The sequence below is a fragment of the Syngnathus acus genome, chromosome 24 (genome assembly GCF_901709675.1).
Source record: "Syngnathus acus chromosome 24, fSynAcu1.2, whole genome shotgun sequence".
In the NCBI taxonomy this organism is placed as follows: Eukaryota; Metazoa; Chordata; class Actinopteri; order Syngnathiformes; family Syngnathidae; genus Syngnathus; species Syngnathus acus.
In genome coordinates, this window is record NC_051108.1 from 5,735,116 (window position 1) to 5,757,264 (window position 22,149).

The 22,149-nt window shown below is 43.9% G+C and overlaps 1 protein-coding gene and 1 long non-coding RNA gene across 6 annotated transcripts in view; both read right to left on the reverse strand.

Moving 5' to 3' along the window:
* Positions 1-404: 404 nt before the first annotated feature.
* The window catches only part of gphnb (gephyrin b), a 31,054-nt gene continuing 9,309 nt past the window's right edge, over positions 405-22,149 (reverse strand). Inside the window, exons 2-25 of one of the 5 annotated variants that reach the window (XM_037244513.1) lie at positions 21,630-21,708; positions 18,812-18,869; positions 18,619-18,711; positions 17,092-17,186; positions 16,918-16,984; positions 15,233-15,505; positions 14,761-14,895; positions 10,678-10,719; positions 9,612-9,686; positions 7,720-7,776; positions 6,111-6,153; positions 5,229-5,366; positions 4,475-4,567; positions 3,796-3,851; positions 3,527-3,646; positions 3,289-3,359; positions 2,988-3,141; positions 2,762-2,883; positions 2,589-2,676; positions 2,407-2,480; positions 2,252-2,319; positions 2,026-2,129; positions 1,858-1,954; positions 405-1,799 (exon numbers count right to left, since the gene is read on the reverse strand). In XM_037244513.1, coding sequence (XP_037100408.1) covers positions 1,666-1,799; positions 1,858-1,954; positions 2,026-2,129; positions 2,252-2,319; positions 2,407-2,480; positions 2,589-2,676; positions 2,762-2,883; positions 2,988-3,141; positions 3,289-3,359; positions 3,527-3,646; positions 3,796-3,851; positions 4,475-4,567; positions 5,229-5,366; positions 6,111-6,153; positions 7,720-7,776; positions 9,612-9,686; positions 10,678-10,719; positions 14,761-14,895; positions 15,233-15,505; positions 16,918-16,984; positions 17,092-17,186; positions 18,619-18,711; positions 18,812-18,869; positions 21,630-21,708 — 2,336 coding nt within the window. In that variant the 3' untranslated portion in view covers positions 405-1,665. The remainder of the gene's footprint in view (positions 1,800-1,857; positions 1,955-2,025; positions 2,130-2,251; positions 2,320-2,406; positions 2,481-2,588; positions 2,677-2,761; positions 2,884-2,987; positions 3,142-3,288; positions 3,360-3,526; positions 3,647-3,795; positions 3,852-4,474; positions 4,568-5,228; positions 5,367-6,110; positions 6,154-7,719; positions 7,777-9,611; positions 9,687-10,677; positions 10,720-14,760; positions 14,896-15,232; positions 15,506-16,917; positions 16,985-17,091; positions 17,187-18,618; positions 18,712-18,811; positions 18,870-21,629; positions 21,709-22,149) is intronic. The other 4 variants (XM_037244516.1, XM_037244515.1, XM_037244514.1 and 1 more) reach the window with 4 other exon arrangements.
* Positions 11,199-14,753, reverse strand: LOC119117892. The gene is made up of 2 exons (XR_005096622.1): positions 12,817-14,753; positions 11,199-12,642 (listed from the first exon to the last, which is right to left on the reverse strand). It is a non-coding gene; the product is annotated as an uncharacterized LOC119117892 (long non-coding RNA).

A 22,149-nucleotide genomic window follows, 5' to 3' on the forward strand; every position in this document is an offset into this window, starting at 1 on the left:
CTCATTGCACCACCTACTTTTAGAGGCCTCAGCGAATCATAGCGCTTTATTGCAGCCTTGCTCCGCCCCCTCCAATTTTGTTCACATAAAAAATTCCTGGGGTGAAAAAAAATCTCCTAAATGAAATGTCCTAAGTGAAACATGAAAAAGCCTTACTGCATGATCATTTGTTCTCGAAGTAAAAAAAAAACCTTATTATACATAAACAATAAAATATAAACAAAAGTCTTACTTTATGTGGTCAATAGCCCAATAAAGGGTTAGACACAACGTTAAAACAAAGTACATCAGTTACATTATATTAATAAGATATCAAAATATGTCTGTTGACATCTGATGTGTTTGCATGCAAAAGAATATCCATGATCAGCTTTATATGACAAAAGAAATGTAGTTCACTTGTGGTTGTTTTGATATCATTTATTAAAAAAAGGAAACTCAACAATAACATTTTTTTTTACATAATCATCAAGGATTTTTATTATCGTAGTCTCTTTCATCAGTTTCAGCATCATTACAGAAAATGTTTATAGTACAGCGTTGTTCAATGTCTCCTCATTGCTTAACAATAATAATAATTAATAATAATAATAACTTCCTTAGGAGTGCTGGTCACATATCTATCTGTACAATATGGTTCAATTTATTTTCTTTAATCTGTACAATTTTGTGAAGTCGGTTAAAAAGGCCGTCAGCAATTAAAGAAGCTGCTTCTTCTCCTGCTTGTTTTTTTTTCTTAAATAGTTGCTCAAATAAAATATATTTCCCCCGCCCCCCCCCTAAGCTGATCCCCAGGAGGGGATTTGTGGGAGGGAGGGGTGGTGGGCAGGGTGGGAGCAAATATTTCACCTGGTCACCGCAAAATTAAGGAAGCTCCCGTGCCCTGCGCCCCCCATGCCCCCCTTTGGTTCCCCCGCCCAGGCATTTGGCACCGCGCACATAAACAAGACTCACAAGATAAACGACAAGCAAAGCTCTTTGTGAAGCCAATATGATGCATACTAACGAGAGAAAAAGTGTTACCTTGATGGGCGCTCAAAAGAGAAAAAGATCTTTATGTGGCCCCCCCACCCCTTTTCCTCCTAACTGCAGCACCATGGGAAATCTGGAGTCTTCCTCAGTATTTTTCTTCACCCCAACAAAAAAAAAAAGAAAAATAAACAGGGTATCTTCCCACTAAAGATGATAAAATTGTTTTTTTTTTTCTGTCCTGGCAGGCACCTACAGCTGTCTATTAAAATGCTACTGCTATAGATAAGGTCTAGCGTTGAACACACAAAGCAATTGCAATGAAAAGAACAAAGTTGCCTTAATATAATAATGGTAAGAAGAATAATCATAATAATAAGAAGAATAATCATAATATATTACAGAATAAATCTCTTTTTATAATTAGATTTTTTTTTCTCCATTAAAAGTTATATTTTCTTCCTTTGAAATACTATAATCTTTTTGAAATCAATGTTTTCTTATACAGTAATATCTAGGCTGTGATCGAGATGTCGACTATACCTCAATGTTCTCCAAATCAACAAAAACTAGCTGTGCCGTTGCATATTACAGAATAGTCAGTCGATGATATGTGGACATGCACCGCGAAACCGCCCGTCGCAAGAAACGACGGCCGGCCTCCGTCCCCCGGCCCCCCCCCCCGCCGCCACGACATCATAGCCGGCCGATGACCATGACGTCCACCACTTCGCCTTTGTGCAGCTCCACGTATTGCTCGGTTTTGGGAGGTAGCATCAGGAGCCCGTTGGCACTGCGCATGCTCATCAGTCTGCTGCTTACCTGGTTCCCTGCAAGGAAGCACATTCAAATGAACTTCTGCCACGTCCGTGTTACGTCTGCTGTTACCTGTGCTCTGTGCCCACGGCAAAGGCTCCTGGTGATGCCACGTCAGGATGCAGCGGTGGTATTCGGGGCGAGGATCCAATTTCACATCACAAGATAACTTGCGAAAAAACAAAAAAAACAAAGTGCCATCTGTTTGCAAAATCACAGCCATGCTCCAAGCGTGCTTACCCTCGCTTTGATGATAGTCGGCCTTGGGTCCAAAATACCCTGCATCTTCCTCAAGGCAGGGATGACAAAAAGATTACAGGTGACGACAGCGGATACGGGGTTTCCTAGGACAGAAGGCCGCGTGGAAAAATGGACAGCGAAAGGGGGATGGGGGGGGAGATAGTATATGAAGACCACCTCCTCGTAAAAGCGGCGTAAATCAAGTCTTTCTCTCAACTTCACACACTACCTGGGAGGGCAAAGATGAGTTTGCGAGCACCGTCGATATCCAACGTGGCAAATGTGGTTGGGAGCCTGTAGAAGGAAAAAAAAAAAAAAAAAAAATGGACATTGAGTCTGTCAGTCCACCACAATCAACATGTTACAGAAGCTGCCGGTTACCCTGGTTTCATGAAGACCCGACCAAAATGGATCTGAGCATGAAGATCTATATCCAGCACCTGCTTAAGGTAGTCCTGCAAATCAACAGATCATTCCCAAAGTAAACAAATTAAAGCTGCAGTATTCATTTTCCACCACAAGGTGTCAGTAAAACACAGCATGAGCTCTGAGTGAATTGATACCTTCTCTCCCATGGATACTCCGCCTGAGGTGATGATGACATCAGCACGGCTGATGCCTTCATTCAGAGCATTGAGAAGGTCATCGGGGCTGTGGGATGCATACGGTGTCGAATAGCAACTCACAGAAGGAAAACCCAATACAAAAGTGTCGATGGTGAGAAAAAGATGTATACTTGTCTCCCACAATGCCCAGATTGATGGTTGGGTAGCCATGTTCCTGGATGGTGGCCAGCAGGGTGGAGCGATTGCTATCCCTGATCTTCCCAGGATGGAGGTCATCCTCTGGGTTCAGTAGCTGCATAAGAAGAAAAGAAAACTGTACAGTGATACCTGTGAGATTCAACTGCCCTATGGTGGCTGTAAAGTCAACTCAGCTCAACCAAATTGATCATCACCTACCTCGTTTCCTGTGGACATGACGGCCACCACAGGGAACTTCTGAACCTCCACCTCTGTGACTCCCACGGTGGCCAGGAGGCCGATCTCAGAGGGGCCCATGTGGGTGCCCTTGGCCAGCACACACTCGCCACGCTTGATGTCATGACCGATAGGCCTGATGGAACACACAAAACAAAAAAATTAAACAATTAGTGATGTCGTTATGGTTTGTTCCACAAGGGGTCGCCAGAGAGTCAAAAACAAAAAATGACAAAACTGCCACTTTCCTTTTTTAAATGGAAATTAATTTCTGGGAACTAACCTGATGTCCTGGCCTGGCCGAGCCTGGACCAGAATTCGTACTTCCAGCTCCTCTGTGCCCTGAAAGACAAACTAGTTGACAGAAGTATTTTATAACTAATATATGTCTGCATTTCTACATCGGTTTATTGTAATACAATGACCGCTGCAGCCATGTTTGCAGCTTTCAAGGTAAGCTAACATTAGCATGTGTAGAACTGGCTGAGGTTGCCATCCCCTTCCATTCGAGTCGGACTTACATCTTCGGACTCGCGGAGGAGCTCGGTGTCTTCCACCTGAACGACGGCGTCGGCCCCGCAGGGGATGGGAGCGCCGGTTGTCACCCTCATCACCTGGCCAGGCATCACGGTGTGGGTGGGCTGCACGGAGAGACACAAAAGGATGAGCAAGTCATTCCGAATTACATATCATAGGGGAAAAAAAATAATACTTGAGGTGATGAACAAAAAGTGTTTTAATATACAGGTGGGTGCTTTCGAGATGCTAACAAGTGGTGCTACGTGCTAACCTGCTCGCCTGCTTGGGACTCCCCGATGATGAAGCGGTCGCCCGGGCCGTCGGCGGCTAAAACGGCGAGAAAAAAAGTATCAATCAAGTGCGTGTTCCAGACCAGCAGTGTGGGAGGGTGTAATTTGGTTGAGTCATTGTATTTCAGTGGGCTAGAGAATGAACAATCAAGAGGACAGAGAATGTGAGTTGACTCAATTATATATCTTGTAGAACGGTAATCTTTTTGGATTGTGTTATCTAACCTGATTGTGGAATGCATTTCTTTTTTTTTTTTTGAAGGTATGAAATCCAGCCTGAGGTGCTCAGACACAGTTTTGTTCCTTCTCCCGTCCCCATCCAAGAACTAAAAATATGAATGCCCGTGCGGGCCCTCAGGACAGATGCATAAAAGACAGGAAGACCTGTTGCGTACATCTCTACCTACTGACAGCAGATGTTTCTTTTTTTTTTTTTTTTTTTTTTTTTTTTTTTTAAAAGGTGCCCGGAGCTAACAAGCTGCTGCCCCTGCTCGCCATGTAGTCCGATTCCTTGTCGCTTCGTTAGAAACCCGACACTGAAACGTCTACAGGATTTGAACAAAAAACACCTCGAATGAAGTTGAAGCAAATGAATGAGAAAATGTGTGTGTTTGGAAGTCGGACACACATTTTGGAGTGGTCAGGTATGACGTGCGTTACCTCTCACAGCATAGCCATCCTTGACAGAGGCAGGGAAGGGTGGCAGGTTGTCTTTGGCATAAACGTCCTGAGCTAGGACTCGACCCATCCCGTCTGTCAACAGCAACAACAACCAAAACAGAGAAAAAAGCTTTTTCAAAGACATTTTTTGTTTATTATTTCGCAGGCTTTGTTTTGAAACGCATTTGAGAGCATCATTAGTTCATCATTTCTCTTTTTGGACCATTGTTTGCGTCTCACTTGGCCGAAATGGAACAACCAAAATGTTGTGCTGTCAATTGAAGCTATTGTAATTATTATATGACGCAAACATAGTCTCACTCACACTAACGCACACTACATTGCACAGCCATCCAAGCAGGGTAGCTGCTCCAGCTGTTGCCTGTCTAAATATTTCATCGCTCAAATCCCATCGTCCTCGCTGCGGTGTCGCCTCGCCAGCTGTGCTCCTGCAAATCCAGCACATAACCCGCTTCCCACCCCCCACCCCACCTCCTAAAAACACAAAACCCTAATGTATACCTGGCGGGGGCAATAAACCTTACATGGTGTGATTTCATCATTTTAACACTGTACGCACAGACCTATAAACAAATATATTTAAAATAATAAAGAAAAAAAAAGTAAATAAATAAACAAATAAATAAACCCCTCTAAATAAATAAATAAATAAATAAATAAATACATTTATGGTTATGAACTGATTGCAATGTGGAAAGCAACACTGCACCTTTTTTTTTTTTTTGGTGCTCACCTCTGTAATTGATGATCTCAGTGCCCAGGACGGCGGTCATCTCCAGCACAGTGATGAAGGCCTTGTCCATGGAAGTGAGGGGGAAAGGGGACATGCGATGTCTCCGGGCCACCTTGGTAATGTCTACAGCACTGTGACCTGAAATGAATTAAGTGTGACATCACTTTAGACCTCTGACCCCCATCTGATTTTCACCATCCAGAAATTAGGTAGGCCTGTATTGATATAATGTGTTGCACTCATTCATATCTGGATGAGGTTTGGACGCACTTGATAGCATCCATGTTTGTCTAATAATATCTCTCTAATGATAGCAAAGGTAAAAAAAAATAAAATAGAACAAAGAACGTGGAACTAATACGTAATCTGCTCTTTCTTCTCGTTCTCCTTCCTCCCGCTTTCTCTCCTCCTCGCTGCCTCACAGCGACGAATCGGCGTAACGCTTTGATTTGCCTTGACCCAATTCCTTGCCTTTAAACATACACTTACGCTTCGGCAGCGCATTCCGCCGCTCAACACGAGGCTTAACAACCTCCTGGCAAAACATCACATAGGCAAGAGAGAGAGAGAGAGACGCACGCGTAAAGGCGGCGTAACAAACCCACAAAATTACACGTTGCTTGTCACATCAGAAACGCAAATAAAAGCCGTATAGTGTGTACACGCACGCGGTGATAAAAAGCAACATGTTCTCACGAGCGATTTTGATCTTGAGATCCAAGGGACCTGCAGTGATCATGTTGGGACTTGGTTTCAAGTGGAGAGGCTATCATTTAACAGCCTAGAAGTATTTTCAATAATGTTCCGTATGTAAATTTGGAGAGAAGGAGCCGCAGAGCGATGGGATGCACAAACGAGCGACAGCAAAACATTGGCACTCACTTGATCTTAGGATATTCTCTTTGCTGCTGCATCGCGACTGCACCTAGAGATTGGGAGGGGAGGGGGGGGGGACACAGAGGACACAAGGAGAAAGAGAGGGAGAGCAGTGGAAATTGGAGATAAACAGTGGTGCTATTTTGACATGCTTGAGGTAACAAATTTAAAAAAAAAAGTCCCGTCATAATACACTACGCCCTTTGTCCTGCAGTGCGCCGCATCATCCATCTTTATCCTTGTGGGCAAATGCGCTCATGATATGTGACAATGCGATCAGATGGCACTTTGAGGACTAGGAGGACAAAAGGCAGCAACCTGCGTGATAATAATTGATTGACAGTTGTTACAAGTGCTTAAGCGTGACATGAAAATGTGGCGTTGAGTTTGGTTGGAGGCTGCGTGATTTTTATCTAAAACGATGTTTAAATGTTTAAAAAAAAAGTGTTGCCTTTGATATTGAATTGTGAACTGCTAAGCACTTGGTTGCTAACCAAAACAGCAGCACCTATCTTTAACAATTAGCATCTTAATTGACTTGGGGGAAAAAAAAAAGAAAACATAAAATAAATCCACTTACCATAGGATGTTTTTGAATACACAATTCCAGCAACATTCAGCTGCCACAAAGCACTTCAGCTCTATTTTGTGGATAGCCTCAGCACTTTTACAAGATTTTAATGGCTAATCAAATTATTCCTATTATCAGTTTAACATAGTAGAACTTTAGGGAAATTTATACTAAATTAATCAGATTTTTTTTACGTTGAATTTACTCAATTATATTTTGGTATAAATTGAGTAAATTCACCACAATTTTTTAAAAATATTTCTTCAGTGATGACTTTCTCTTTGATTCAGTTTAACTGCCGTCTTCTCACCCCTCATCGCCTATCGCTCTCATCTTAGCGCCGATGTAAAACCTCCCCGGAGTGACATCAACCGTATGAGTCAGACAGTGAAGTAAGTGTGTGGTGTGTTTTGTTCAACTAAAAACAACCCTTTACCTCTCCTCCCCTCCCTCACCGCCATCAAACTGGGCACCAAAGAGCCAAGGTGAGTGGGCGGGAGGATGGTTGGGATGAGACGGGGGGGGGGCAATGAGAGGTCATGGATAGACGCAGACACTGTAGGACCGGTCGGGTGACGGGATGACATGGCCCTACAGCCCGTAGAGAGTTTCAGAAATAAAGGAACACAAACAGGAAGCACACACTGGACAGACTTTGGCTAAACTACAGAGCCCAGACATTGCGAGAAAAGAGGAAGAAACAAAGTCTACTAGAGCGGCCTGATGGCATCTACTTGACAGACATCCAACACACCAGACATTGCTAGTGGAAGCAGACTCATGTTAACCGCCGAGACAGATGGATGAAGCCGACAAAGAAGACGGACAGACTTTGCATGGAGGGAAAAAGAAACAACAGATTTGAGAAGGAGGAGGATGAGAGGGAAAGCAAAAGAAAGAAAAGAGAGAGCGAGAGAGAGAGAGAGAGAGAGAGAGAGAGAGAGAGAGAGAGAGGAAAAAGAAAGGGTGGGGCGTTTGTTTTGTGCGCTCCTCGCAGGAGGGTGAGGCAAAGGGCAGCGGGGCGGGTGGGGGCGGGATAGTTACTCGAGAGCTGAAGGTCCTCCTGCGATCATCTTTAAGCCCCTCCAACCTACACTGGAGCTAGTGGAGATAAAGCATCGAATCACAGGCATCAGTGCATCTGTCCCGGCAACCGCAACACACACACAGACACGCTGAGTGACAGACAGACAGACAGACAGACAGACGGGACAACCCCATTAATAATTTGTCTGAACCTCCCAAACTGTGATTTCCAGTCTTTGGTATTTACAAAACTGTCTACACTGACATACAGAAATGTTAGCTTAATACTGTTTTTTTTTTGTTTTTGCTCTATGTGATTAAAAAAATGGACATATTTGAAGTCACACAAGCACAGCCTGTAAAGCGCGAGGAGATGGGGGAAGGATTTAGGGGGGGGGGAGCTAAAAACAGAAATAAGCAACACACATAAGAAGCACGATTGTCATCAGGAACAGACTCACGATATGAGATCTACCCTAGCAAGCCACTTCATACATAGTGTCGATCCTGCAACTGGAGTACGGCAAGAAACCTCAGGGCGTGAGTGATGAGATGAACAAACAAAAAAAAAGATGGCAGACTCCACCCTCAGAGAGTCGCCAAAAGGGGGCGACAGTTTGACCATGAACACAGTGGCCGGATATGATGTGGTGTGGTAAAGATATGAGAGAGGATGGGGGGGGAAAAGCAACAGGCAAGTCCCTCAACATATCAGCCTCAATCATTACCGCAGGAAGGCTAAAAACTTTGGGCCCCGTCCCTCCCTTCTCATGTGATTCGAGGGGCCCCTTTAGATTTGCCCTTTCCAGCCTCCTCGTAGAATACAAAACAGCGAGCGTGGCCAGGTCAGCGGCACAGAAATCGATAGTGCTCATAACCATCCGAGTGAGGAGACACTGCAGGAAATGATGAGATGTAACCGCCGGCGTGCTAAGCTCAGCACAAAATTAAAGGGGGCTGCCGAACAAATTATGCAAAAAAAAAAAGGGGGGGGGGGGATTTAGATGTCGGCTCGCGTGTGACCATTCGGGAAGCGCTCTCTCGCCTCCAGTGATGGCGCGAGAGGGAGAGCGACGGAGCCATGGGAGGACACAACGTGTGTAGTGAGAACAATCTGCGGCCAAGTTGTCCTCCACGGGCGTTTAGGAGGCAAGCCCGGGAGGGGAAACAACTCAAACTAAACGACAGGGCAGAAGAGATACTCATCATCACAGAATGGTGATGGGGGGTGAATGAGAGTAAATGTGAGTAGAGAGAAACTATGTGGACAAAATGGTTCGGTATAAAGGTAGTGATAAATATGACCAATAAAGCGGAGTCCGAAAAAATCATTTGGATTCCAACAGCAGAAAAATAACATTGTAAGCTTGACCCAACATATTTTTGTCCACGTAGTGTATTTTTAATGACAGGCCGTGTTTTTGGCCAGGTGGAGATGCACATGACACCTATGAAGAAAAAAAAATCGACACAAAGGGCTGTCATTTTTGAACTTTTTGTTCCTGTGCCATGTGTATCACCAGTGACAACACGCACTTCCAACTCTCTCCAATTAAACCTGGTCTTAACGTGCACGTCTGGATGGGGAAAACTCAATAGTAGCATCTCCACGGCACATGTTAAAAGCAGGTTTAAGTAGCGTAAACCTTGTAAAATGACTTGAACTGTCCATAGAGACATCTTGAATAAATAAATAATAAAAAATAAATAATTGAAAATTATTCACAAGAAATCAATAACCTCCAATTTGTAAGTGAACTTACAAATTCAGCAGGAGATCAAATAATCACCCCCCCCCCGGAGATGTAAAATGCTGCATCAGTGTGTGTTATGAGCGTGCTACGTGGGATGCCGGTGGCCTGCATGCCGACAGATCGGATAAGAGGTTGGTAGAAGGTTAACGGGTTTACCTGGTCCAAGGTAGAGTACCTTGACTTGAGCGTGATGACCTCATCCAGGTGAGCCCTGAATTCTCTCCGTGAGGCCTGGGGGAAGCCACAGGATAGTCACTCACCTTCACACCCACCGACACAAACACGCACACGGACGAGCAGGGAACGAGCGTGCATGACCCTTCGCGGCTTTGGCGACATCCAGTCGAATAAAGTTGAACACAATCAAAATCCACAACACCAAACGAGACCTCAGTTCAGTAGCCTCAACAAAACGAATACAGTAGATCCAAAGTGGTGTGACTGCCAACCCAACACAAACTGACACACGAAAAACCTCGTAGCATGTTACAAATTCCATTTTATGTCCGAGTAAGTATCCAAACAAATCAATTTTGGCATCACCTTCTAGCTCCACACACACTGCCTTGGAAGCCAAAGTAATTAAATTCTTAAGCCAAATGTATCTAGACTCTTATTATCACACGGCTACAGAAAATCAATGCGTTGTGATAGCTGATTTGAAAATTATTATTATTATCAGCTATGGATCACAATGACCGAGCGGGCTTGGGGCCAACGCGATACGCGCGGACGAGGCCGCCGAGCACCGAGCTGCTCTTTGGCATTGACAGATTGCCGTATGCACGCATAACAAAGTCACTTTGGTCGAGCAAACATTCAAACATCATTCAAATTCATTCTTCATATGTTGTGAACAGGCAGTCCTCGGTTTACAACTGAGTAGATCCCCATTGAAGGCCCCAAAATACATCACGCCGAGTTCACCGAGAGGCATTTTCAACTTGGGTCGTAAACCAAGGACCTCCTGAATTAGTTAGAAGATGTGAAATTGTGTACAGCAAGGCAAGTTAGGTGGTACCAGAAAGAAGCCGGAGGGAAATTTTCACACTGTCTACACACAAAAATGCAAAACGAAAGGAACAGTCCAAATCATGGCACGTAAACAAACAAGCAGGACAACACACAACTGCAGACTAAAGGAGGGAGAGGGAAAAAAAAATATCATGCCAGGCAGATGATGAAGCCCCGTAAGCATGCATCCGAACACATGCAGGAGTACCTCAGCAATGCTTAGGGTGGATGAACAGGAGGGGAGCCGCGCCTGGTGCGACACAAAAAAAGGGAGGAGAAGAGAAGAGAAAGAGGGTTAACGGACTCAAAGCAGGCGGGGACGGAAGCAGACAGAGACTGATGGGTGCGGTGAGGACAGCGACCCCGTTTTTCAGGAGGGGGAGGGGGTCACCGTGTGACTGTCTCAGATGGGCCAAGGCAGCCAAGGGTGACATAGACAGGACAGAACAGGAGATAGGATAAAGGTGGTCAGGTCAGGACAGCAGGTAGGAGCGGGAAACGGGTCTCAACAGGTTTCGTATCCAATTCCCACAAGCCTTGTTTTGTTCTGTTTAAATATCGCCGGACAGCTTTAACGCTCCGATCGCCATTCGGTGACAGATGGTACGTTCGTGACAGGTGCTAAGTGACATCTAAACACGGCCTCATAAAGCACATTCCTCAAAACCTGACATATTCTTGGCATATCCGTGAGGAAATACCTCATCTCTTTCCAGCAAAAAAAAATAATAGCTGGCGCAGACGGCAAGCTCATTTTGAATTATAACCAAAGCAATTAGTTAAAGCCAACGCTTTCATTATGACAGTAGAATTTTAGATGATATAACAAATTACTTTAATAAAAAAAGAGATAAGAATCGCGCCCTCTTAAATTAAAATACTTGGAATAGTCAAGTTGGCCCAGTCATCTTTAGATTACGTGACATTCATCAAGAAAACCTTATTTTTTAGCTTTTTCTCAAAAATAAACAGCAAAATCAGACTTGAGTCTCACATATTTGGCAGAGCTCAGTGGAGCAGCTGCAGGTAAGCCCAGTAACCAATAAGCAAAGCTGACCAAGCACAAGCTCTTCATCCTCCGGCTCTCCCATGGCCGTCCGTCTCCACGTCCCGACATATTAGAGGGGAGTTAGAAAATAGAAATTAATGAGCTCCTGAGTGACTTTGCCAGCGTTGGCAGAGAGTGGGAGCGAACACAGCACATTTGACAGCCATTTGCCATCACGGCCCACATGCATGATGAGCATGCTCCATCCAGCTGGTCAGACGTTCCTCTTTCATTTCCTGTCTGTCCCTCCAGCGCCTCGTTCCTTTTCTTCTTCACCGCTCGCTGTTCATACTTCCTCCCGTTCTCTCTCCATCATGCTTCCGGCGTTTAGCTTTAGCCGTTTTAGCGTGAGTAATATTGCACGCACACACACGTGTGGTCCCCTTTTATGCAAAGATACCAAAAAACATTCTGACATTGAACAATAAATAAGATATTGGTTCACCTTTGTAAGAAAACACAAAGTCTTTGAAGTGCACACACATTTGCACTCTAAGCCCAGAGCAACTTGACCCAAATAGTGTTTTCCAGTATTTTCTCTTTGAGAAAATATGAATTATTGCGCAATTATATTATACTTTATATGTATTTATATATATATATATATATATAAATTTATTTTTAATTTCTATTTCTATATATTTTTTTTTAGATTATATTTTTATTTTTATACGTACCCTCCACAAGAAAACACAACATGTGTTTTCCTTTTAAAAAAAAAATCAAGTCTGTGTTGTCAGGTGTGACATGTCTGCTTTCATGCCAAAGCTAATAGGTAAGCAGAGCTGCAATGAGTTTTATTAAATAGTGTCAACTCTATGACAACACAGATTTTTTTTTTTTTTTTTTTAAATGCCGGTGAGCCGAAGCTTCCTGGACTGGTTCCCACAACACTGACATTCACATTACTGCCAACTTGGTCTATAATTAACCTAACACGCATGATTGGCTCCGAGTTGGCGTGATGTTGCTGATGCATTCGCTGCCCGGTAACACAAACCGGTAGAGCGACATGAGATGGACGCAAAATAAAAGATCATCGTCTTCATCCTGCAGCCTCTTGCCTGCAGTTTGCTTCATGGTCACATTAGCTGATTACTCAACCTCCTACCTCTGACTCAGGGCCTGCAAACATCAACCCCCCCACCCCATCAGCATCACAACCATTTAGACACATGACATATAAAGCCCCCAAATTAGTCTTCCTAACTAAACTTCTTGTCTACAAAATGCACCACTAGCACACGCAACACACAAAAACTTGTCCCGACGCTACGCAGCAAGAAAAACACCACTTACCATCTTTTGCCCGGAGTGGAGACAGAATGAGAGAATGAGCTCAGCGGTGACACACACGCGCCAGGACGACGCGCGGCTGCTTTACAGCGAGAGGGTGAGTGCGCATGGCGGAGCGAGGGATGGTGGAGAGAGAGAGAGAGAGGCGAGAGAGAGAGGGCGAGCAAAAACGTGCAAGAGGGCAAAAAAGCTAGTGAGAGAAAATCGCAAATGTGGCTTTGTCTCCCTATGTGACGCAAAACAGGAAGAGGTGACTCAGGCTCTACTTCCATCATGGCTGCCATCACTCTCCCCTAGCTTATCTCCTTCCTTCCCTGGTCCTCTCTACGTCGTTAACTCTCAACCGCGTTCTCTCGCTTCTTCTCTCTCGTAAATCCTCTCCACCTCCAGCGGGCCGGGAGACAAGCGAGGCGCTTTATGGGGCCGGCGGTAACGACAACAACGCACACGCTTGGAGATCAATACCGTCAGGCCAAAAACAAACGTGATATTATTTCAACAACAACAAAAAAAAGATATTGAAGCCGTTTATGATAGTCAACAACTGAGTTAAAATCCAAATCCTAGCTGAAAGATGCGTGTTACATTACTCTTTTACACTCACATGAATATTTATTTTGAACAAGTAGCACTAAAAGCGCCGAGGAATCATCTTCCATAAAAATTACAAGAGACATATGCAGAAGCGCTGAGTGGATTGGCGATTTGTTTACAAGAAAAAAAAAAAAAAAAGAGGACATTGCGAGTTCATGAGGACATCCGATGCAACAAGATCCGACCCGCTAGTTGAGAATCACAGTATTAGCAGGAATTCAAGGCATTCCGTGAATTTATCAGCAAGTTATTAAAGCGGTTAGATATTTTCATTTATGGCAACTAAAGTGATTTTAAAATGGTTTTAAAAATGTCAAACCATCCCGAATTCAAAAGCTCTCCTCCCTCATATGCTTCATTAATCCAAACTCACCATTACATAACTGCGCTAAATGCTAACAAGAGTGGGAAAAAAAAATACCACACTCAACCCTCTGACAGTGCGACGAGGAAAAAACTGTTTTACGTGAATGGCCGCCCCTCCATTTGCATTTTTTGGGCATAGCTTTGTGCTTGCATATTAATAGGCTTCACGTAGAAGTTACATAACATAAAAAAATGGCACATGTTGCCGTGTTACCTAGCTTGACCCCTACTTTGACCTTTGCGGATTTGGAACACAACGCCTCATCTCGAAAAAAACGCCCGCAGCTCAAGGTGGCGTACCAAACGCATCAGCAAACAACAAAAAAGCTTCCGTCTCTGGGGACGAACTGTCAACAACATCAGCAGCAGCAGCTTGCAATGTTGGAATTTTCCAAGCAACATATGTCAAGCTTGTTGCGGTGATTAAAAAGAAAGAAAGAAAAAAAAAAAAGCTAGGAACGATACCTCCAAAAGCCTTTTGGCTGTCTGTGTGTTGTCAAACAAGCACTGAGCCACACGCACGCACATTTTGTCACAAGCTGAGTAAAGAGCTGACGTGTGATTGTTCCATGTCCTACAGGCAAGCTAAAAATGGAGTCTGTAGAATATATTTCACCTCTTGCCCCAATTACAGTGAAGATTTTAAAAACACTTCAAAAAAGAGAGAGTGATCCCTCTCCTTGCTGCCTTCTCACACCCTTCCTCTACTATCATCCCATCCTCCGGTTCCCATGGCAACCCCCCTCTTCCATTCCCATAGCACCCGCCTGCTGTCCGCCAGACACATGGCGGCGTGACACTGACACATGAGGTAACAGAGAGAGAGCGTGAGAGAGAGAGAGAAAAAGGGAATGCCCACCGCCTATTTTTTTATTTTTTTTTTTTTTTAAATCCTGCAGGAAAGATTTGTTTTCATTTCAACATGAACGTTTTCATTCGGAAGCTCATTAAAATCCTCTAAAAGTGTGCGAGTGTGTGTTTACATACTTTGGGTGTGGGACAGGAAGCGGTCGAGAGGCGTGACGTGGCCTGGGCGCGGGGCGACTCCGAGGGCGTGGTGCTGAGGGAGGCCGTGTCTCTGGGCAACACCTGCACGCCCCGTGAGATGATGGAGTCTGGGATCTGACATCACAAGCACACACACACATCAAAACCCATTGAAACCATTGTGGTGATTAAAACTTGGAACCTTTTGTCTCACGGGACTTGAGTAAATGAAGACAATGACAAAATATGGATGTTCCTGCATGGGGGGGGGTGGTCTTACCAACATCCATTAGTGACTGGAAATTGAGGTGGGATGTTAGCCTGACAAAAGAGCCCTAAAGCAGGTTCCTGGGCGGGATGATGGGAACGGAGAGACAGCGGATGTTACGTGTGGACAAAAACACACAGCATGCAAACACGCAATGTAGGATGAAGACAAAATGGCGGAATCCAATCTTCCAGGTGTTCGTACCTTGGCGGCGATGGATGCTGCGGTGATGTGGGAGGAGGAGCTGTCCTCGGTGGACGCCACGCCGCTGTCTTTCTTCTCTTCATCATCATCCTCGCACTGCACGCCCTTGTCCTCCGTCTGACGCCGTGGCGAACTGTTGGGCGGCGGCGAGAGAGGCGGCGGCGGCGAGGGCAAGTCCTCCAGCTCGTCCGCCGCCTCCTTAACCTTCACCACGGCGTCACGCAAGAGGTCGATGGCGTGTGGCAGCGCTGGCAGGATGAACTGGAAGCATTCCTGTCATGGATACAGCAAAATAAAAGTAGAGTAGATTCACATTATACACTACCGTTCAAAAGTTTGGGGTCACAAAATTGTTTGGGTGACCCCAAACTGTTGAACGGTAGTGTATATATTTATTTAGATAATTATTTATAGATTATATATATAATCTTCTGTGTAAAAAATCTTATAATATATATGTATACTTATATTCATAGATTATATATAATCTTATACAAATATAAGATATAATTCATAATATCTAATTCATAATATTTTATTATAATAATATTTACACTACCGTTCAAAAGTTTGGGGTCACCCAAACAATTTTGTGACCCCAAACTTTTGAACGGTAGTGTACACTTTCAGGGGTATCCATTCTTTTTATTTTATATTTAATTTTTGTATTATTTAATTATATATATAATATATTTTATTTATTTAAATTATATATATATATATACGTATATATATATATATATATAAAATTATTATTTTTTTCATTCTTTGCTAAACATGCATTTACATAAAAATCTAAAGCTTGTCCATCTTTACCGTCAGCACATTTTTTCCCTGTTTTCCGGTCTCTCACTTTTTAGTGTGTCAGTGTGCCTTTGGCTCCTCGGCTATGCTAAACGCTCCATTCTCCTCTCTCCCGAGACAAGAGCTAATGTGCGAATTTATTTATATTCTTGTATATTTTAAGCACTGAAAAGATACATTATTAATCAAGTCAAAGCTTTCCTGTATCCACACGGCTTGCAAAACGAGTTTCCACAACATCATTTTCCCACCGACACCTTATTAGCAGTCAAGACGAATGTAACCTTGATTCAAATGTGCTGCTGTCTGAACATTTGTGAAAGAACTAAGGCGTCCTGTCTGGAACGAAGAAGGGGGGAAAAAAAGGAGTCCAGACGTTCTTCCTTTCACATTTTGTGCTTTGTGCGGCACGATGAACCTCAGTTTTGTCTCGGAGGTGAACAAACCTCGCTTGTGCTCTTAACTTGAACTAAATATTGCTAAAGAAGATGCTAATATGGCAGCAGATGAGTGAGGGAGGGAGGGAGGAGGCGGGTGAATGATTAATTAAACGCAATAGTAAAAATCAATCGGCGTGTGTGCAACGAGATGCAGACAGATGGTGCGGTCAGCGTAGTGGAGAAGATGGATGGAGGGGAAAAAAAGGAAAGAGTGGGCGGAAAGCAGGCACTCACACATACATCGGGAGACATCACAAGCAAAACACGAGCCCACACGTGCTGTGATCTGTGCCTCTGTAGAGAACAGTCAATGAATCAGTCCGGCCAACACGCCACGACACACACTCACGCGCTCTTCAAATACAAGTTAGCCACTAAAGTGGCTCACACACACATTGACAGACATTTGGCATTATTTTTTTGAAATCCACTCTATCCTACCTGGGAGCCTTTCTTGCTTCCTGGTAAGTTTATAATGAGTGTCTTCCCTCGGATTCCGCACACAGGTCTGCAAAGCGTACATGCTAATTATGAGTCAAAGCAGCCACAGACCTTCATTAAGATAAATCGAGAGCCTTGGCAGAGGTAATAAAGCAGAAAAAAAAATGGTGTGACCTGGAGAGCATGCCGAGCGGTGTGACGTTGAGAGAGCCCATCAACATCGCCAGCGACATCCCCGGAGCCTCACGCTCGATCACCTCCTTAGTGGCCTGGAGAAATGACATTATTATAGACGGATCATCATTTTGAACACCGTGTAGTATGCCAAGAACGACCCCAAGTACAAAACCGAGAGGCCCTGTGAGTTTATTATTTTCTATTCCACTATTCAATATTCACTAGTATAGAATTGTTGCCTTGAGACGGCTTCCAGGAAGACGAAGAAAGAAAAAAAAAGTATTGCCTTCTCCTCCAGATATTTGTGTGCGCTCACTTGCCCTTGACTTGAGTGACACTTCAAACATAACATTAGCAAGGGAGAAGGCAGAACCAAAGAAAAAAAAATTGAAAATAAGACTTCAAAAGGAGAAGAGAATTGTGGGCTTGGGCTCGGGAGAATGAAAGAGGCGAGGGGGGGGGTTGATTGACAGATGCATTATCGACATCGTTTATCATGTAAAGATTCTGATTGGACGACAGGGAGATCGATTGATGGGACATTTACTTCCTGGGAGGATTGAATGATGCGATAACTACAAGGCGTGTCAGAAAAGTTCCAGGATGGGTCAGTCACATGTGTGTGTCGTAAACCCTTGGAGCACGAGGAAGAGATGTGTTCGTCGGCAATCAGATAGAAGGTATTATCAGACATCGTGTACACGTCTTTTCTGCTCCCCTCTCTCTTCTGGCCTTCCTTCCAGGAAGATTGCTGCTGTCTAACGTGATTGATGAGGGCCAGCGATACTGCTGAAGCTACTGCCAAATTGTGTGTGTGTATGTGTGTGTGTGTTTTGTGTGTGGGTGAGTGAAATTGAGGATATTGTGCAAGGTGGCTGCTGTTTTGGTTAGCAAAGGAGTCGGTATGGGCTTAAATATTATAAATTGAAAGAATCTGTAAATTGAAAGAATTTGTATTTATGTTAGAAGTGTTTTAATCTAACTATATTTCTAAAAATATCCCCAGTTCAAATTTTAAATGCTGACAAATAAACTCAACCGCCTGAGCAGAAGACTCATACTGGAAAGAAAAAAAAAAATAAAATCCAAGAAGTGCTCGACACACATTCTGACACCTGCCAGCCATTATCTCTTAATTGCTTACACGATCCCACATTAAGAAATAAAAAAAATAAAAAAGAATCAGTAAGGATTTGACTTCAGCCTCTTTATTTCCCATGAGACCACAGGGCTAATTACACTGTATGTTAATCATCGCTCACACACACACACACACATTTGTGTCAGCAAAATGCTGAAAAGACATCCGGAGACATTTGTCTGTCTTTGTTTTTGTTTTTTTTAATAAAAGTGTAAATATTAGTTAAAAATAGTTCCCTTTAATCTCCAGAATCCCGGTCCATATATTGTACCAACAACAGGAAGTTACACAATCACATTTCTACTCATTTCGAAAAGGAAAGATGCAAACAAATCAAAAATGGACCAGCTGCATTTTTAAACATAATCTCTGAGTGAACCCACCTCCGGTGTGACGTCTCTCGGAGCAAAGCCGGTACCTCCGGTGGTTAAAATGAGGTTAAGCTCCTTTTCATCGCACCAGTCCACCAAAGTCTCCTGTTGATACATACACACAGTTAAGACTCAAAATCTGAGCTGGGGAAAGTTGCAGTAAATAATCTGATTTAAAAAAAAAACAAAAAAAACAAACCACTACCTTGATTTCATCTATTTCATCCGGCACTATTTTGTATGCCACAATCATACCACCCAACCTAAAAGGGGGAAGCAAATAAAAATGAATACAACCAATCATCTTGAATCAATAAAAGGGAACTCCTTTCCAACATGCAACAGGTCTCCATGTTTTGAATTCAACACTTTTCACCAGTTTGTGTGAGTTTTCTGACTGAAGCACATGGGAGAATAGGCCCCCTAAAAGAACCCCCCCCCCAGCCCCGGAAGGACTTTCCACTTAGTACCGCCCACGCAAGAGGAAACTGCTGCTACTGCTGCTACTGCTGCTACTGCTGCTGTCGAACCCTGGCGACCTCCTGTGGTCAAATCGAGTAAGATACCTTCGCCCCAAAACAACCCGAGGCTCAAGGTGAAGGCAGACACTTCTTATATAACCTCCACTACCTCTTTCTTTTTTTCTTTTTTTTGTAAAAGATGTGCATCATGCTTCTCCGGTGTGACAGCCACTTAAAGGCCATGATACCCACCAACATTCATTTTAAATTTTAATGTTTTTTTTTTTTTTTTACCCACTCATAGGCTGACTTGACATAGGCAAGAGTAAAATCTGCAAATTGAAAATAACATTAAGGTGTACATTTAATCCCCCCCTACACACACACACATGCCGCAACTGACATTTCAGTGATTTACGTCTTCAGATGTGCACGGGAAGGATGATGCTTTCCGCCATCTCTGGACTTTTGTGTAGCTGAGCGTGTGCATGTTCTAGCATGTACGCTAGTCCTATAATGTGTGTGTGTGTGTGTGTGGGGGGGGTTACACCTCAGGAGAGTAAAGGAGCTGTCAAGACAAATCACCCCTCTCCCTCTCTCTCCTGAGGTTTTTATGGCGCTCTGTTTCAGCCCAAATGAAAATATGCTCAACACAAATAACGAGGGTTCCTTCCCACTGTTTCCTAGGCAACCCCTCCTGTCTGAAGCCTCTACTTGCTGCGCTGTTCATCATGAGTATGTGTGTGTATGTTTGTATGATAGTTTGTGTGCACCACTGAATGTTTACGAGTTGTTTGTGTTGCAATCACGGCGGGTATTTTTGGGTGAGGAGCTTCCTGATTGGCCGGGGCGACAATGGGATCAATACATGAGAAACGAAAAGATGTGATTTTTATAAAACGCAACATCAGAGTGCTACTTTTTAAGTAATATATTAAAAAGTTAATAATCTCATCTGGATTTTTATATCCACTCATCAAAGTGGATTACTTACTCATGGCAACTCTACAAATACGTCACACACTCCTGAGGTTATACAATCCAGACTTTGAGTTTAACCCAGCGTTGCACGTCAGCTATATAAATCTCCCTCCACTGAAATTCCTCGGTGAGAATAAGACATCGACGAAAGATCATGTTGAAGGGCAGGTGCAGCATTTTAGCCGGAGGTCTGTGCCAAAACAAAATAAAATAAAATCCTGATAAAGGAAAGGGTGAGCAAAAGGGGAGATATTTTGAGATTTCAACGGGAGGTGTGTGTCTACTAGTGTGGTAGCGGTCCAGGCCTGAAAGCTTGGACGTTCTAAATCTTTTATGAATAAAAGACAAGCAGTGTAAGAGGATAAAGGCAGACTGAGACGGAGTGAAAGGAGCGAGAGCACCAAGAGATACACCGTCAGGGGTACACTTAGAGTGTGTGTGTGTGTACCACAAATCTCTATGGTAGTGGGACACTTTTAAGATGAAACCCATCTACCAGGGTGATTTTATTAATAATAAACAAGCTGTCGGCACAGGGTACTCACTTCTACTCTCACGTTCTCTTTCTTTCGCTTGCGAGACGGTGCATTGTGAGGGCACGCACACGAGCACGAGGCTCCTAGTAGTGGCACGGAGCCCATTAAAGCCCATCCATATGTGTTTGGGGGGGGCACCTCTCAATTGATGGAGAGAGGGGGGAGGGACTTGACAAGTCCTTCTCTTTAAATCCCTGACGAGCTCTAAGTGCTCTGAGGGGTTCCATTCCCATGCTTCCACTCCACAGGGAGCTCGGGAATATTCCGAGGGGCAATGTTGAAAGAAGTTCCCGGAAATTATCAGTGGAAAACACCCCAAAGTCAATTATCTGGCCTGGCACCTGGGGGGGACCTAGGATATTTTAGGGGGGCAGTGCCCCTACGTGTCCCCCTCTAGCTTCGCCAGCGGTTGTGTTTTGATTGTCTTTTGTAGATTCTGTTTGCAACATTTAGCCAGCTTTTTTTTTTTTAATAACATTGTATTGTTTCCGATCATACAATTATAATGAGTGATTCATGAGTTCCTGATCACAATCTGCAGCTCGGCCTAGCATGACAAACCCAACATGGCGCGCTCTTGCGTCATGCGCTAACATCACATGAGCAGCCCAAGACATGACAAAAAGGGAGCACTTGATGGGGACAAATGATTTTTTTTTTTTTTTTACAGCGTTATGCATGCTCATTTTTATGTTCTACATCCTTACTCATAAAAAAAAACAATTGCAGATTTCACCTCCTCTTTGTGAAATTAACGACTCCTGCAGTCACACCGAGACAGAGGAGGGCTGCGGCGCTTTTGTTGTTGCTGTGCATGCTGGGAATTTCCTTCCACAGGGCGACACTGAGTCCCGACGCCTTGCGTTGGAGATATTTTTAGTCCCTTTGTTACACTTCTTCATAAAAAGGCTCCCTCCATCAAATGTGTACAAACACAGATATGTGTTCATTTAAAGTGGTTAATTCAAAAGCGTGTGCGTGTGTGTGTGAACGATACCCCTTTTTTTTGCCATCTGCATGAGTCATCAACGAGATGAATACTCACAAGGATGGATCATGGACGAGATCTTTCAGGTTGACGCCACTACGGTCCTCTGCCAGGTTTCGGTAGCAGCTGTCACTCACTGCGCAAACAGGAAAAAAAGATAACTAAAAAGCTACACACGAAATGCAAGCAACGCATTTCGATGCGGAAAATTAAATTGATGTGAATGAGCTTGGATGTATTCAATTTAATATAATCCCGCCACAGCACCTCCCTTTTTAATTTATGATGATACAATCATTGTGTGGTCGCATCACAGGTGCGAGCCACATGAGTCATCACGCGCGACATCGAGAAGACCGAAAGAGGCCAAATGACAGGCGATGGGTGCTCAAAATAGATGCATAATGGGGGGGGGGGGGGGGGGTTATGTTGTAGCATTGGACCAATTGACAGCAAGGCTGGGAGTGCCATGATCCATAAAAAGGCGGGTGGGAGGGTGATTGTGGGGTGGGGGGGGGGGCGACAGGTGAAGCAAGAATGGTGTAAAAGCTGGAAAGTGCGCAGAGGGATGAGAAGG